The 14,271-nt window shown below is 38.5% G+C and overlaps 1 protein-coding gene across 1 annotated transcript in view; it reads left to right on the top strand.

Annotated features, from left to right (window-relative positions):
- PCCA (propionyl-CoA carboxylase subunit alpha) overlaps positions 1 to 14,271 on the top strand; it is a 285,773-nt gene that overhangs the window by 64,080 nt on the left and 207,422 nt on the right. The window contains exon 7 of the mRNA XM_080356435.1: positions 11,806 to 11,937. Within this exon, the coding sequence (XP_080212561.1) occupies positions 11,806 to 11,937 (132 nt within the window). The remainder of the gene's footprint in view (positions 1 to 11,805; positions 11,938 to 14,271) is intronic.

The following is a 14,271-nucleotide window of genomic DNA, read 5'->3' as shown; positions in this document are numbered from 1 at the left end:
GCTGTATCCTGTGGTGACCATGTAATGGGATGAGCTTGTCTTTCAGAGGTGGGAACCTTTGGATGAGATTTTTTGTATGTTTGTTTTAGAACAATTATTTCATTGATCTAATAGTCATCACTTGTGTCTGCAAAACTTAGGGGACAACATACTGTAGTACAGATGTAGGAACAAATGGCTGGAGGCAACAGTACCACCAGTTACTAGATAAGATCAGTATGAAAAGGCACTGCTTTCTGTTAAAGAAACAAATGTGAGATTCAGTAGGAAGATCCATATTCCTTCATCTCAGACAATCTAAGAGGGTTGTCTTTGTTTTTAACAATGATTGTGCAAAACTCTCCATACTGTTGCTCTAACCTTTCTCACCTGGCCAGAGGTGATAATTTGCCTGATATTCTTCACTTAAGGCTGTAGAGTAGATGAATTTGGAAGAGATCTCTGGAGACCCAGTCCCTCTGAAAGCAGGATCAACTGCAACAGGTTATTTAGGACCATTTCCAGTTGAGTTTGGAATGTCTCCAAGGACACAGACTCCACAGCCTCTCTGGATTACCCATTCCTGTGTTTGATCACCTTCTTCCAATATCCCTTGTCATTATACATTGCAGCTACCTCCTGTGTCAGTCATCTCATCACCATTGCTGTGGCAGTATCTCTGTAACCTGCAGTTCTGGCCTCTTAGTGATTCTCTGCCACAGACACCTCTGGCCACAAAAGTAATTTTCAGTCATTTTGCCTATACCTTTTCTGCACACTTTTCCTATGTACTCTATTATATGTCTGGCAACAGTGTATTTGTTGCAATTGTCACTGTTGCCACTGTCCCTCCTAGGGACTGTTCCTCAAAATTCTCTTAAGCTGCTTCAGCTGGTTTTAGCTGATACGGTTCCTAAACCAATGGCTGTGCAGTTGCATGGATGCTCCTTGAGGTGCAAGAGGTAGGAGGAATTGAGACCTATGATGGGGCTAGTGTCTTTTTGGGATGCAACTCTGTGACCTAACCTATGGGAGAGCATCCTGTCCTTGGGATTTTATAGAAGCTTCAATCTTGAGCATCTGCTGCCCTAGTCCTATCCTTCCTATGTACTACATTATGTTGTTTTTTGAATGTCAGAAATCAAATCTAGTACTGTTTAATGCAACTCTTCTTGTGGGAAAGTAACTCCAGTTTACTAACAAGGTGCAGATGCCTCCAGTTTTGTGAGGTGAACTCAATGATCTGCTCTGCATCTTGTATAGTTTCTGGTATCTATAAACTCTCTTAAAGTCTTCAAAACAGTCTTTATCAAATGTTTGAGGATAGCTACATCTACTGAAGAAATACTACCTTGATATGAGCGATGGCAGATATTTGGCAGGAGATAAATTGGTTGCCTTTGTGTAAGGGCAGTGAGGATGCTAAACTACACCAACCAGCTGAGGAAAAGAGAGCTCTAGGTGGGTAGAATGGAGTTTTGCATGTTAGAATTTCGTCATGGTAGTGGGCTTTGCAGCCTTGTTTTTGAAGAGTGTTGCTTATTTAGTGTCCTTGTCTTGTACAGTGTTTGGGAAATGACACTTTTCAATGTAATTTCTCCGTGTGCAGAGTGGTTATCAGGATCTAGGGTCACTTATCTTCCTGGCTATCAATACCAAGGTTCCTGAATCTTAACTCATCAGTAAACTCAGAGTGGTGTGAGCTTTTAGACAGTCATCTTAAGTTTTAATTGGATTTCTGAATATGTAATGTAAATGTAGTGATTGGCACTTTGAAAGTGTTGTGGAATATCTAGAAAAATAGAGACAGATTTATTAACATTAAATTTTTTCTCTACTGGTTCTGATTTATTAAGGATTTCCCCGCTCTGCATACAATTAATGTTCTGACTGCAAGCTCATTGTAACATCTCAGTAACACAGTGATAATTTTTCCTTACTTGTTGACTTCTAAATGTATTCTCATGTCTCTTCCCCCCACCTTGAAAAAACACAAGCTAAGGCATTGCAAAGTATAATTACTAAGGCTGTACACTTGTGTTCCATATTCATTTGCAAAGCTTCATATGCATCTGTAGGACAGGAGAAATAGTACGCCTCTAGAAAGAATGTCTTTGTGCATATGCATTTTCTTAACCTGCTCCAACAGTCAGGTTATTGAACTGTTCATGTTACTCAGTTTGTCTTGCCGAACTTTCAATTTAATAGTTTGTTACAGAGAATTTTGTATGTTTATAAGCTCAAGTCCCTGGTATTGTGAGGAATTGGTTTGGCTAGAAGGATGCTCCCCTGTTTTCCTTATCATTCTGTCCTGCTTTTTCTCAGTGAGTGCCTGTTTTTTGTTTAGTGTAATATGTATTGTGTTAAACATCTCAATGGGCATTCTCTGCCAAGCTGAAGACTTTTATTCCAAACTGAAAACCAAATGGCCTAGAAAATAAAGTGCTGCTAGCTTTCTGTACTGAATTCAGTACAGTAATTCTAAATGCTTTTTCTCACTTCAAGCAGATTAAAAATACCATGTAGGTTGAATCCTGATTTTAAAAAATGTTGTTAGTTAAATGATATAGTACTCCTGAAGAATAAATTATACTGAATTGTATTCTGAAATAAAGCAGCTTAATAGCGGTGTTTGGTTATTTGACTGTTGCTCAGATTTGTTCTTTAATTGATAAGATGAAGTACTACATAGCACATCAAGCAAAGAATCTTTCTTACCTTACTAATGTGTTCAAAATGGCTTTGTGAAACACCAGCCCATTACATTTTGAACTAAGAGTTTGTATTAATGATTAAACAAATGCTGCTTTTACATCAGGCAGAATCTTGTGTGGTCATATAACTGATAGAACTTTTTTGTGTTTCATGAAAAATAAAATGGTCTTCATGAGGCCAGATGACTGGGAAGACTAAGATTACACTTGTTAGTGTTTGCCATTTCCTTTGTGCATACCTGATTTCTTCTCTTTATCTTCGTGTAATCAGCAGCTATATCCATTTCCAGGATCTAATTGAACGTAATGAAGAAAGAGGTTGGGCTGTTAAGCTTCCACATTCTCTGCTCTTTGTGCTGCTCCTGGTGCTAAAAAGAGATGAGTTAACATAAACCTGAGCAGGCTGTTTAACCTTCTTTCTCTTCTGGAAACGTAGATGCAATAACATTTGCAGCTGAAAAGGCTCATTCGCAGTTTCTAATGTTTAAGGATGCAAATGAAGCATTTTGTCTTTTCTGTCGCCTGGAGGTGTTAGCAAGGAAACAGAAAGAGGTTTCTAGGATTAGTTCCACAGATTTCTTTTATCATGTAAAAATCAAGGGTGGTTTCAATGCCACGAAGTGAAGAAAAGCAATATGGAAACCATCCAGGGAAAATTCTTAAGTTTAGTTTTTTTCTCCCTAAATTTTATGGGTATTCATTACTACTGATACAGTCGAATACTCAAACTTTTTACAACATAGCAAGGCTAAGTTCCTGTGCATTGGGTGGTGTGTGTGTGGGAATGTTTTATAGGTGATGAAACAAGTCATTGACAGTGGCATGTCATACAAACTACTGTATGTTCAAGTTTTATAGTTTGCTGTTGAGAAATGCTTGAGAAACTTGAAAAAGTCAATATTGCATTTGGTTTCTGGACAAAGATATAAAATAATATGTAGACCATCTAAAGCTTTAAACTATTTTAAAGTGAAATTATAAAGTAAAACTTCAGCTTGATAATCACATCCAAAGTGAAAACTTACAAGTGTAGAGCACCAGAGATACTTTTTGTGCTTCCCACAGTATCTGGTAGCTTTGAGTCCTTGGAAAAAGCTGCTTCTGTGCTGCTTTTCACTTGCAAAGATATGACCTGGAGACTGAATACCATTTTTTTCACTTAGAAGCGTAAGTATACACTGTGAAATATTTGGTTAATGAAACTTTTAAAATTCTAAAATGCAGAATTAAATCAGTGCAAGCACATCTATCCTTTGTGTGTATACTTTATGATGGTATGAGTTCACAGCTTATATCTTGTTATGGAAGATGTCTGCACATATGTCTGATTAGTACAGTTTTTACTTTAACTTGTTACTACTATGGAATCAAAGAGGGGATGACTTACAACTGAACTTTAAAATGTATTTTCTATTCAACAGTTGTGCTCAAGGTGATACTATCTGGATTTATTCTGGTTGTTCCCTGGTGTTTATGCAGGAGGTCATGCACCTCTTTGGAGAGGTGCACACTTTTTTGGGATGGTGGGGTTAAGTAGCTGTAGATTGTTTATACTGGTTCAGGAGCTGTCTTTTGTTTAAGCTGAGCTTTAGAGTAGTGTAACAAACTTTCCTATCCCCAGATATTGGAATATACATAGGTATATTTATGTTTACCAAAATATATATGTATATATGACATAGGGATATATGCTGTTTTCTACATTCTATTGTTGGCCTGCTTTAGACAAGGCATTTTTGTGGCTTGGATGTAGCCTGTTTTCATTTGGTCCTTCTGAAGTTCATCTGATCATACTGGTGGAACTTAAATATAGTACAAGATTTTTCTGGTAACTGACTAATGTGTTTTTGTAGCTTTGCGTTGTTTAAAATATGCTTGGGACACCAGTGTGAACAGGGTTAAATACATCAGATGTATTTCTTAGAATAATGTCTTGAGGGAATTTAACATCTTCTTTACCATGCCAGAAATTAAACACAGAAGCTGGCATCTGTGTTGTTTTACTTCCAAGTAAATGAGTGAATTTTGGTTTTCAGTTTTTTTTAGTATTGCTGCCCAGCAATCATCTTTTTTTCTTAAGGTAGTGGTTGTGAAAATGCTTTAATGTTCTGTAATTTCAGTTTTAATAAGCGAGACAAACTTCTTGCAGCTGTGCTCAATTTCAGGTAAAGCTTTTCTATTCTGCTAGATTTTCCTTTTCTAAAGGAACACTTCTAATGTATCACTTTCTCTTACAGTATGTACTCCTATTTGAGACAGTGATTACAGATATTTAAAATGGCACAGTACAGTGTCTCAGGTGGTGATATAGCTTGCCTGGTGGGTCTGGCTTCTAAAATAGAGTGTTTTGGAGCCAAGTAACAGTAAGTTTTTATTTCAAGTAGAACTTGGAACAAGTAAGGAGGCCTGACAGGCTGAGCATCTCAGTTCTTCACTTCCTTCTTCTAGCAAGTTGCACTGGGCTCTCTCACTTTACTGATCACTAATAAACCTCTTAGTTCCTAGGCTAGTTACTATTGCTGTCTGCCTGCTGCTTATGCAGCTCAAGGTGATTGTACTATTCCATCTCCTTCCCAAACCCTCAAACAAAACAAAAGCCAGACCTCTAGAAAGAGCTACACTACCCAAAGGCGGGTATAGTCAGAGAAAAGTAGGATGCTACATCCCTTTCCCCTCTAGCACATTCATCCATCTGCTTATATCGCATACTGTATTCACTTAAGAGGTGCTATGCTGTTCTATTGTAAGCCTGTACAGAAGGCTGTAGTTTGCTTTTCTTCAGTGCTGGCTCACTTTTTAAAAAACTCTCGTCCTAATGAAATATGCTGCTGTAACTCTTAAGTGTTGTCTTTTATATATAAATATGTATATTCTGAAGATCTTTTGGCTTGAAAAGTTCTACTTATTTAATTCCAATCAAGTTTGGAGAAACTCTTGTTAGCTGAACTGCTGTTACCACCTTTGATCTATGAAAATACCCAGGCATGTTGCTGTTTCAGGCATTTCCAGGTTAAAATAAGCTTGGGTAGAATGAAATTCTCATTTTGTTAATGCTAAATGTGCAGGTTGATGCCTGGGCAGATCACTGGATACTCCTGTGTGTGTTCTTTATTCTGAACTTTCAGGATAGCAGCAACAGGGTTCAGTTGTTTGAGCTGATTATTTCTGTGCATCTAGCAGGAAGCTCCAGGGCATTCTTTCACCTCCACCATGTGCTCTTGTAGAATATTTTACCAGTGAAGTATTTTCTAGGTTACTGAGCAGATGCTGCTTGTAATACATTCTTATAGTATATTTCCTAGGGAGATTCCTTCCCAGTGTTGAATGGCCAGTTCCTGTATTGTGAGGTGATCTATTACTTCCATACCTATTTCAACAGATGTCAGTGTGGTGTTGTGTGGGGTTTTTTTTCTTCTCTGGTAGGACTCCTGGTCTCGTCTGTCTTTTGATGTTTCATCTGACCACTTCAACTGGACTTCCCTGTTCTGCTTGGTTATTTTCTAGGTTATTTAAACCTCTAGACCTTTTTGCTGTGAGCTCTGCTTCTCAACCCTGCATTTAGCTCACATAACTTAGAGGCATTTGAGCCCAGCTAGCTATTAGAATCATCATTGAGCTGTGCCGTCTATCTGCTCTGCTTTGTATGTGGCTGCAGGCACCTGTGTGATCTGTTTCCTCCTGGTGAACTATGAGTCCCTGCCATAAATGGGAGACTGTATTTGCAGAAGATTCAAGCTTTTCTGGAACTCAGATATTGTTTGTGATGTTTGTGATACTTTGCCCCTTCCCTTCGCCATTGCATCTGACTCCTTGACTGGCTGTGTGTCAAGAGAGCAGGGAAACTAAAGCAGTCCTTCCACGGTACAACAGTGAAAAAACTTAACAGTTGAGTGTGAGTATTTTGTGGAAACCTTTTCCAGATTTCCCTGTGGAGAAAACTTGAGGGATGGGATAAAACCTCATTGAAAACCAGACTAATAAGTTTCTACTGGATGGAGTTCTTGTCTGTGGACATTCTCTCAATTGTATTCACCAATAAGTTCTTCAGTGTGGTAAGTTGTTACCATACTTGCTGGTCTTAATATTATGTCACTGCAACAGAATCTTGCTTCGACTTCTCTTCTGCCCTTAAGTTGTTCCACTGCTTGACAGTGCATCTCAAAGAGCTGGTTCATGCAGTGGCTTTGCTCCAAACTTCAGCCATTCTGTGATTCAGTGCTCCTCAGAGAAGCAAGAACATGCTTCATTTTAAAACATACCTTCAAACAGAAATGCAGACTCTACCACAAAAGCAGGCTGAATGGCAGCATGCAGTCCCTAACCCTGCACACCTGAACTGAGGATGTACCTATGTGCTTTCTCCCAAAAGAAGGTTCTTGTTCCCAGTGGCATGCTCCAGCAGTTTGTGGTCCTTCTCCAGTGCCCATTTAGCTGCTCTGTTTAGCTAATTTTACATCATGAAAGCGATAGAAAACACTGCTCACAAAAAAAATCTAGGCTGTCATCTGCCATGTTGGTCAGCTAGGTTGAATGAGAGCCAGAGCATGCCCTAGAAAAGGGGGTGGATAGGACTGTGGGAAGGGTTGTACAGAAGAGAAAGCAGAGAGAATGGGCAAAAAGTAACAAGAGAGGCTCAGTTACTTCTCTGGTCACTCCTGACAGATGGCAGGCTCTGAGCCTACCCAGCCAGTAGTGCTGGGGTTAATTAAGCCTTTCTAAGCAAATTACTGTTGCTGTCATCCAATAAGTAGCACCCCAAGTTTGGGTGGTCTTGAAAACATCATATGTGAGTCTGAGGACATATAATTCAGTGGCTGTATGCAACAGATTGTTTGTGTTATCCGGTAAATTTCATGACCTAATTTAAAGCCATCTCTGTGTTTATGTAGGAGAGTTTGTTTTCAATAAGGTAGAACAACTACAACTGCTCCTGAGATCTCTCTATACTCTCAGCCATTTCTTCCTCAGAGATGGGAAACAGTTTCCTACAACTAACTATTTTAGGTACCACGGAATGGACAAGTACAAAGCTTGCATTATTGCTCTTGCTTCTGGGTGGTGAGGTAATTATAGGAACTCTTGCAGCTGGGCACTTGGAGTGTCTTTTATCACCTCAGCATGGTGTGAGTGAAAGAATCCCCTGCCCAAATGATCCTGAAAGATAAAACATGAGGCTCTTCACAGCTGTGGTTTTGTACATGCCATATGTCCTTATTGGTTGGAGTTGCTCATGTTAAGCTGGTGTTACATGCAGATTCACATATCTTGGCTCAAATGAGGACACCAAAAAGTGTATTTCACTGTCCATAATTAATGTTGTAAAAGATGGAGGAAAAGTTTTAGTACCCCTTGTTTTGTATAAAGCTGGCTTGGAACTGTTCAGTCATTTCCTGCACTGCTGATAGACCTGGCAGTGAGTTGGCTCGTTTGCCACATATTCATAAGCCCACAGAAGAGTATATGTTGCCAGGGGAACTAGTATTTATAAGTTCATACAGTTTTCTCTCCTTCATGTTTTCTATCTTTAGTTCTGCTTATCCTGTCACTGAGACTGAATCCACTACTGATTGTGAATGTCTGCATTCATAATTTCGAGGAGGAGATGCAAAGGAATCTCCTCTTCTGGGATCAGTCTCTTCAGTTACCTCAGATCCGTAAGAACTTGTCATATGAACAGGTCCTTCCCAAATGCTGAGTGTGGTATTAATATTTACACTAGTGTAGGTCAGTTTACCCCACTCTGTTCCCAGAGCAGTCAGACGTGGTTGACAGACTGGGAAGGTCACATACTGCTTAACCACCAATTTCCCAAACAGATTTTCCATATCTTGCTTTTGCTTGTCCTACTTCAGAATTGTTTAATTTTTGCCATATTTGGGGTCCTGTGTTCCCTGAAGGTAAATTATGGCCTTTATCTGGCTTTAAAAGAGATATTTGTGATTCTTATAGGATTACAATTAAACTATTGCTGCTCTCAAAAATAGAAGGGTGTTGGAGAAAATTTGCCAATATCTACTCTATAGTCAAAGAGCTAACTTTCTTGGCATGGAATTTATTCTGAAATTACTTTGTAAAATATTCGTTACTGTTTGTCTGTACCTTTGACTATGCAAAGTAGAACAGTGATACAGAGGTATCACAGCTATGTTTCTAAAGAAAATGCTGGTGCATGTTTTTTGAAACTTGACATGTTCTGTGGCCAGATAATTAGTCTTCAAGGCTGGAATATGCTGTATGCTGATGAACGTGTGGAGGACTAACAACTTTTGGGAGAACTTGTTTGATATACAGTGTGTAAACTTGTGTCTGTGTAGAAGAGGTTCTAGTGCTTGCTGCTACAGTGGCAAAGCCACGTGGGCAGACTGCCATCAGACACTAGGAGTTTTTTTGCACAGTTTCACTGCTTTTTGCGTGTTTCATAAACTAAGGATGCTAATTGAGTGCTGATAAATCTTTGTGGGAGTTGAAGATGTTACTGTCACATTATTTGTTATGGTCAATTTTTTGTTTTCAGTATTGGGCACTGAAATTTTGAACAGATCGTCTAGTACATCACATGTGAGTATTGGCAATGAAGATGCTAGGGCACTTTTCTGGTGATGAGCTAACAAGCTTTTGGCAGAGAGCTCCAGCAAGCAGCTTTGAGTGGTGAGGTCTTAAATTACTGCAGCCAGACTTGCAAGAGTTTGTCCAGTAGGTGCCTTAAGCTGACAGTGTTTTCCTGTGAGTGTCACTAAATTGACTTGTAAGTCACATCAGAGAATGCACACCCTTTCTATGTAAGAGATGGTGTGATGTGTTGACTGGAAGTGAGTGGATTCATGTACCAAATATACTGGAAGCAGCAGATTAGTTTCTTGAAATGGCCTGGAGTGTTCCCTCTCAGGTGGTTCATCAGTCTTTCCTGAATGGTGTTGTCCTCTTCTTATCCAGCTACCTGCTTGGGTGGGAGCAGAGAATGATCTGAGCACTTTCAAAGTCCATGGCACAAGGCAGTGAGAAGAGACAGCAAGTCAAGTAAGATGCCTTTCACTGCAAAGCAAAAGTTTTGGACCTGCTATCTTGATGACCTGTGGAAATCTTATGTTTCTGATGGTAGACTTTGAGAAGAAGGTGGGGAGAGGAAGCAATATATGGTGAAATTGGAAGTGGCATTGACCAGGATGCTGATACAACAATGTTATGGCAGAAACTGTAGAAACAAATTATTTTTTGAGTTTAGGAGTGATACAAGAGGGACAGCATAAGTTCCAGTTGCCAAGTGTGCATGTGTACCATTTCTACAAAGCCTTTTAAGATTGAAATATAGTCTGATGACAGAAGGGAACTCTGCTCTACCTGCAGGCACCTATTTAAAACTCTTGTTAAGAGGGAATGAAGTATCAATTTTTGGGTTGGCATCTGCTGGTGTTCCTGAAATGGTCAGCTCTGAACTTTGTGTCACAATGAGTTTTGAACATCAATTCCATGATTTATTTCCTTTCTCCTTTAAAGAGTGAATTTGTTCAGGGTTTAGATCCCTTGGCATTATAATACTAACAGATCTGCACCCTCATGTTCGTCTTGCTTTCCCTTCCTTCTACTGCAGTCTTCCCAACTTTGTAAGACATCTATTCATCAAGTCAATATTACTGAGTTGCTGAGCTAACAAGCCTACTGTAGTAGAGAAGAGGTGGGCTGAGATAAAAACCCAGATGGTTCCTTGTGAGCTGAAGCTAGCAAGCCTTTGATGTAGCTAGACTGATGCTCTGCAGTTGGGTTGGGTGTCTTAGCACTGAGTTTCCTGCTGTGTCTGTAATACTTACCTGGTCTTTTCTCTGTTATCTGTAGCACCCTGTTAGATAGGATGTCTACACAGAGCTTCTGATATTACACTATTCCTGCTGGGAATCTGCTGACAGTGGAAACAGTGATTCCCAAGCATGTTGGGAGCTCTCAGCTTTTGTAAGATCATGAACAGGAGGACACTGTTCCCCAACTTAAAAACCACATATTTTTCCTATGTCTGTTCTGTGGTTATGTGCTGCTGTCACACAGAAAATTCCTGAAGCTTCGTGGTTTTTTTTTAAGTGACTATAACTGTCTGGCAACCCTAACATATGCAGTACAAGTATATATCAGAAAGACAAAATACTGAGGTGTGAATCCTGATAAACTGAATGTTTGCCATTATGTTAATATAGGTTTTAAGTAAACTGCCCACTGGCTGGAAACAAGTTGTCTTTAAGCATTTTACAGCTGTCTTAGAATTGGTCAAAAAAAAAGTCAATGAAACAGTTGTAAAAAGTTATGCAAGACTAGTATGTCTAAAGATATTAAGTTGCCTGAAACATGCATGCATATATCAGTATCTTTCAGTAAAGCAGTTCTGATAGAATTTCCTTTAGCTCAGTGTAGTACTGACCATGGAGAAGTTTGAAAAAATGTCATTGTACTTGATCGCTGAAGTCTGTTTTTGGCATAGAGAAACAGGAGGGGGGAAATGCAATTCAGTGTTCTACTGATGTATTGAAGTATTAAAGTTGAAGTATTGAAGTATTTTGTTAACCTGTTTCTGCATTAGTATTGGAAAGGAGTCGCCAGAAAGAACTGGGGAAACATCGTTTCACTTATGACCTTATTTTCAAGATCTTTAAATATATTGAGTTAGGGACTGCACTTTCATGTTGATGTATCATCAAGGTTTGGTTTTAGGAATACCTAATGGAGTTTTCTACTGCATTACAGTTTGGAAATGTATCTTTGTAAATCACTTGTGTCTGTTTAATGGTGAGTTAACTAGCCTCTTTTCTCAAGCGATATTTCTAACTTTCAGGCTATAGTATTTCCACCTTAAACTATTTTTTTGGCCTGGCTTTGATTTATACGAATGCTAATTTGTGTCTTTGAATCTGTGCGTATATGTAGTTTCACAAAGTCATATGCATTTTTGATGAACTAGCTGAAATGCTGCTTATATATTACTAAGTTGTTACATAAACAGATCACTGTCTCTTCTAAATGTTGTTTCATTAATTAGCTCAAAAAGGGGAAGAAATTAATAGCAATGGCTGTGTAAGGTTGACTTTTTTTTTAGTTTCATCTCCTATAGTTATCTTCTTTGTCTTTGCAGGCATCAGAAGGTGTCACCTTCATCGGACCTGACACACATGCTATTCAAGCTATGGGAGACAAGATTGAAAGCAAATTGTTAGCCAAGAATGCAAAGGTCAACACTATCCCTGGCTTTGATGGAGTAGTCAAGGTGAGAAATCATTTAATTACTGTCTGCCCACTGTAGGAAGTGTCTAAATAGAAGTACACCTATTGAAGGTCTGATCCAGAATGTAATTATAATTGCAAGTTCTTTTTCCAGAAGATGTAATTAGAAATGGGTACAGATTTTTACTAGTGAGAGAGCTTTGGAGAAGAGAAAGTCCTTTATAATAAATGATGTATAAAGGTTTACTTCTGTGGAGTCTCTAAAAATGTTGTGCTTTAAATTTAATGTCAGGGCACGTAATATCATGTGGATTTGACTGCATATCTTTACATTTCTCAGGTCCTCCTGTTGGCCAAGATCTTGACAGCCCTAAATTAACAGTAAAGTTTGTTACGCTGTGTGAAGTTTCCATTTTATGGTTTATGTTGATGGTGTAGATTTTCATGTGTTGCAAAAGGTGGGATGAGGGTGGGGGAAAGTTGATGGCTCTTTGATTCTACAGCTAGTGTTCCTGTGGTTTTAGAAGGAATAATTTCCAATAGTTTTCTAAAAAATACTGTTTTTCTTTATATTTTGTAAGGTGAAATAAAGTATGTCTTGGTTTTGGTTTATTTTCTACTATAGTGATAAGTATTGGGCTCTTAGAAGCTTTCCTGTGTCTTTATATTTTGTTTGTGTTAATGTAGGAAAACAAGCTTTTTTTTCCTGTAAAACCTTTGTACACACCTAAAGCTTTGTATTATAAAATGCTGACCTCCTGGGTTGGAATTTTTTTGTTGACATGTCAAGTTAATTTTTTTCAAATGAAACTTGGAGATTCAGGAAGAAGTGAAAAGTTTGTTTAAATAATGTAGTTGAAGGGAAAGCTTTTCAGGTTTGATTCATGACAATTAATATTGACCTCTGATCATCATAAGTCTTATTTACAAGGTGAAATAAGAAATGTCAAGATAATTCAGAACAACTGAATATATTGATGGAATGCAGACTGTATTTTAAGGAGCAGTGTACACCAGAGCAATGATGTTCAGCATTGTTAGATTTTTGAACTCTGTTAGGAGGAAAAAAACCCAAACTAAATGAGAAAGGTGAATAGAAGGCAAAGGAGCTAAGCTTCCACAAAATTATCTGTTCTGATGAGGATGCCTGGAGAACTTGGCTAGTAAGAAAAAATGATAAAATCATGAAATAGCTGAGGTCAAAACGCACAAGAGAATTCTTTAGTACTCGTGATGGAAATGCTTGATGTGTAGTGTCTGGCAGTGGCATATGCTGCAACAAGTAAAAGTGCAAAGAATTTTCTCTTCTGGAGGGTTCCATATGAGTGTTAGGATGGTGTTTGTGGCAATGCTGAAGTCTGGTAGTGATAAGTTGAATGCAGCGTTCCTTCAGGTGTTTGAATGTTTTAGCATTGTGTATGTGGTCCTTTAGCACTCTAAGATTGAACAGTGGCCAAACTATTGTGCAGAAGATCCTCTGTGTGTCCTGTGTATTCTTCTAGACATCCTGAAAACAACTTTTAGAAAAACATCTAATTAGGAGAACTTTGAATTAATCATCTACATTCCACAAGAATTTTTCTCATGTAGAATCAACTACTCAAAATGCTGGTTTTATCACTGTATAAAATTAAAACATATGTGAGGGTCTGTTCTGCTAATATAAAAAAAACCCACCCAAAACTGATAAAGTAAGGTAGTGTTTAATGAAGAGAGAGCCATATAACCAGTGAAACTGAGCTACTTACCTGTGTGTTCTCGTTTGAGACCTTTAGTTGCACTGTGTTTAGCAGTTATCTGAAGTTCCTGACACAAAATGAAACTAACATAAGTGATCTGTTTGGCAATTGGCTTTATGCAGCAATAGTCCTAACACCAAATGAACTTGAGCATAGGACTGAGTTAACTCCAGTCCTCAGCTATTGAAAGGAACTAAAAAGTAGTTGCCTGATTCTAAATTGTCCATATCATACTAATTTCACATAGCTCAGCCTTGCACTAGTTCTAAGTATCTGAAGAATGTCGATTGGAGGAAAAAAAACAAAATTAAGAAAAATCCTGCATTGTACTCATCTAATAAAAACAAGAGTCCACAAACACTGCCAGTGTTGTAGTTGCCATCAGAAAGGGGAGAAGAAAATTGCAGGTTAACCAGTGCTTTGGTTACCAGTTCTAGGAAAAAAACCTTTTGATAATTATGATGCTTGCTATGGATCTAAATATGTGCCTGTGTTTGTCCTCTGATCTCTTTCGTGTGATAATGTGTCTTTTGCTTGGATGAATAGGTCACAGAGGATGCCTGATGTCTGGTTAGAGCTTGATGTACTATTTTGCCAATTCAGACTAAGATAGGAAGGGCAAAGCTGTGTGATACCAG

The sequence above is a fragment of the Nesoenas mayeri genome (genome assembly GCF_963082525.1).
Source record: "Nesoenas mayeri genome assembly, chromosome: 1".
Classification (NCBI taxonomy): Eukaryota; Metazoa; Chordata; class Aves; order Columbiformes; family Columbidae; genus Nesoenas; species Nesoenas mayeri.
Note: the sequence above shows the minus strand (reverse complement) of the source record. Positions and strands in the feature narration are given on the sequence as shown.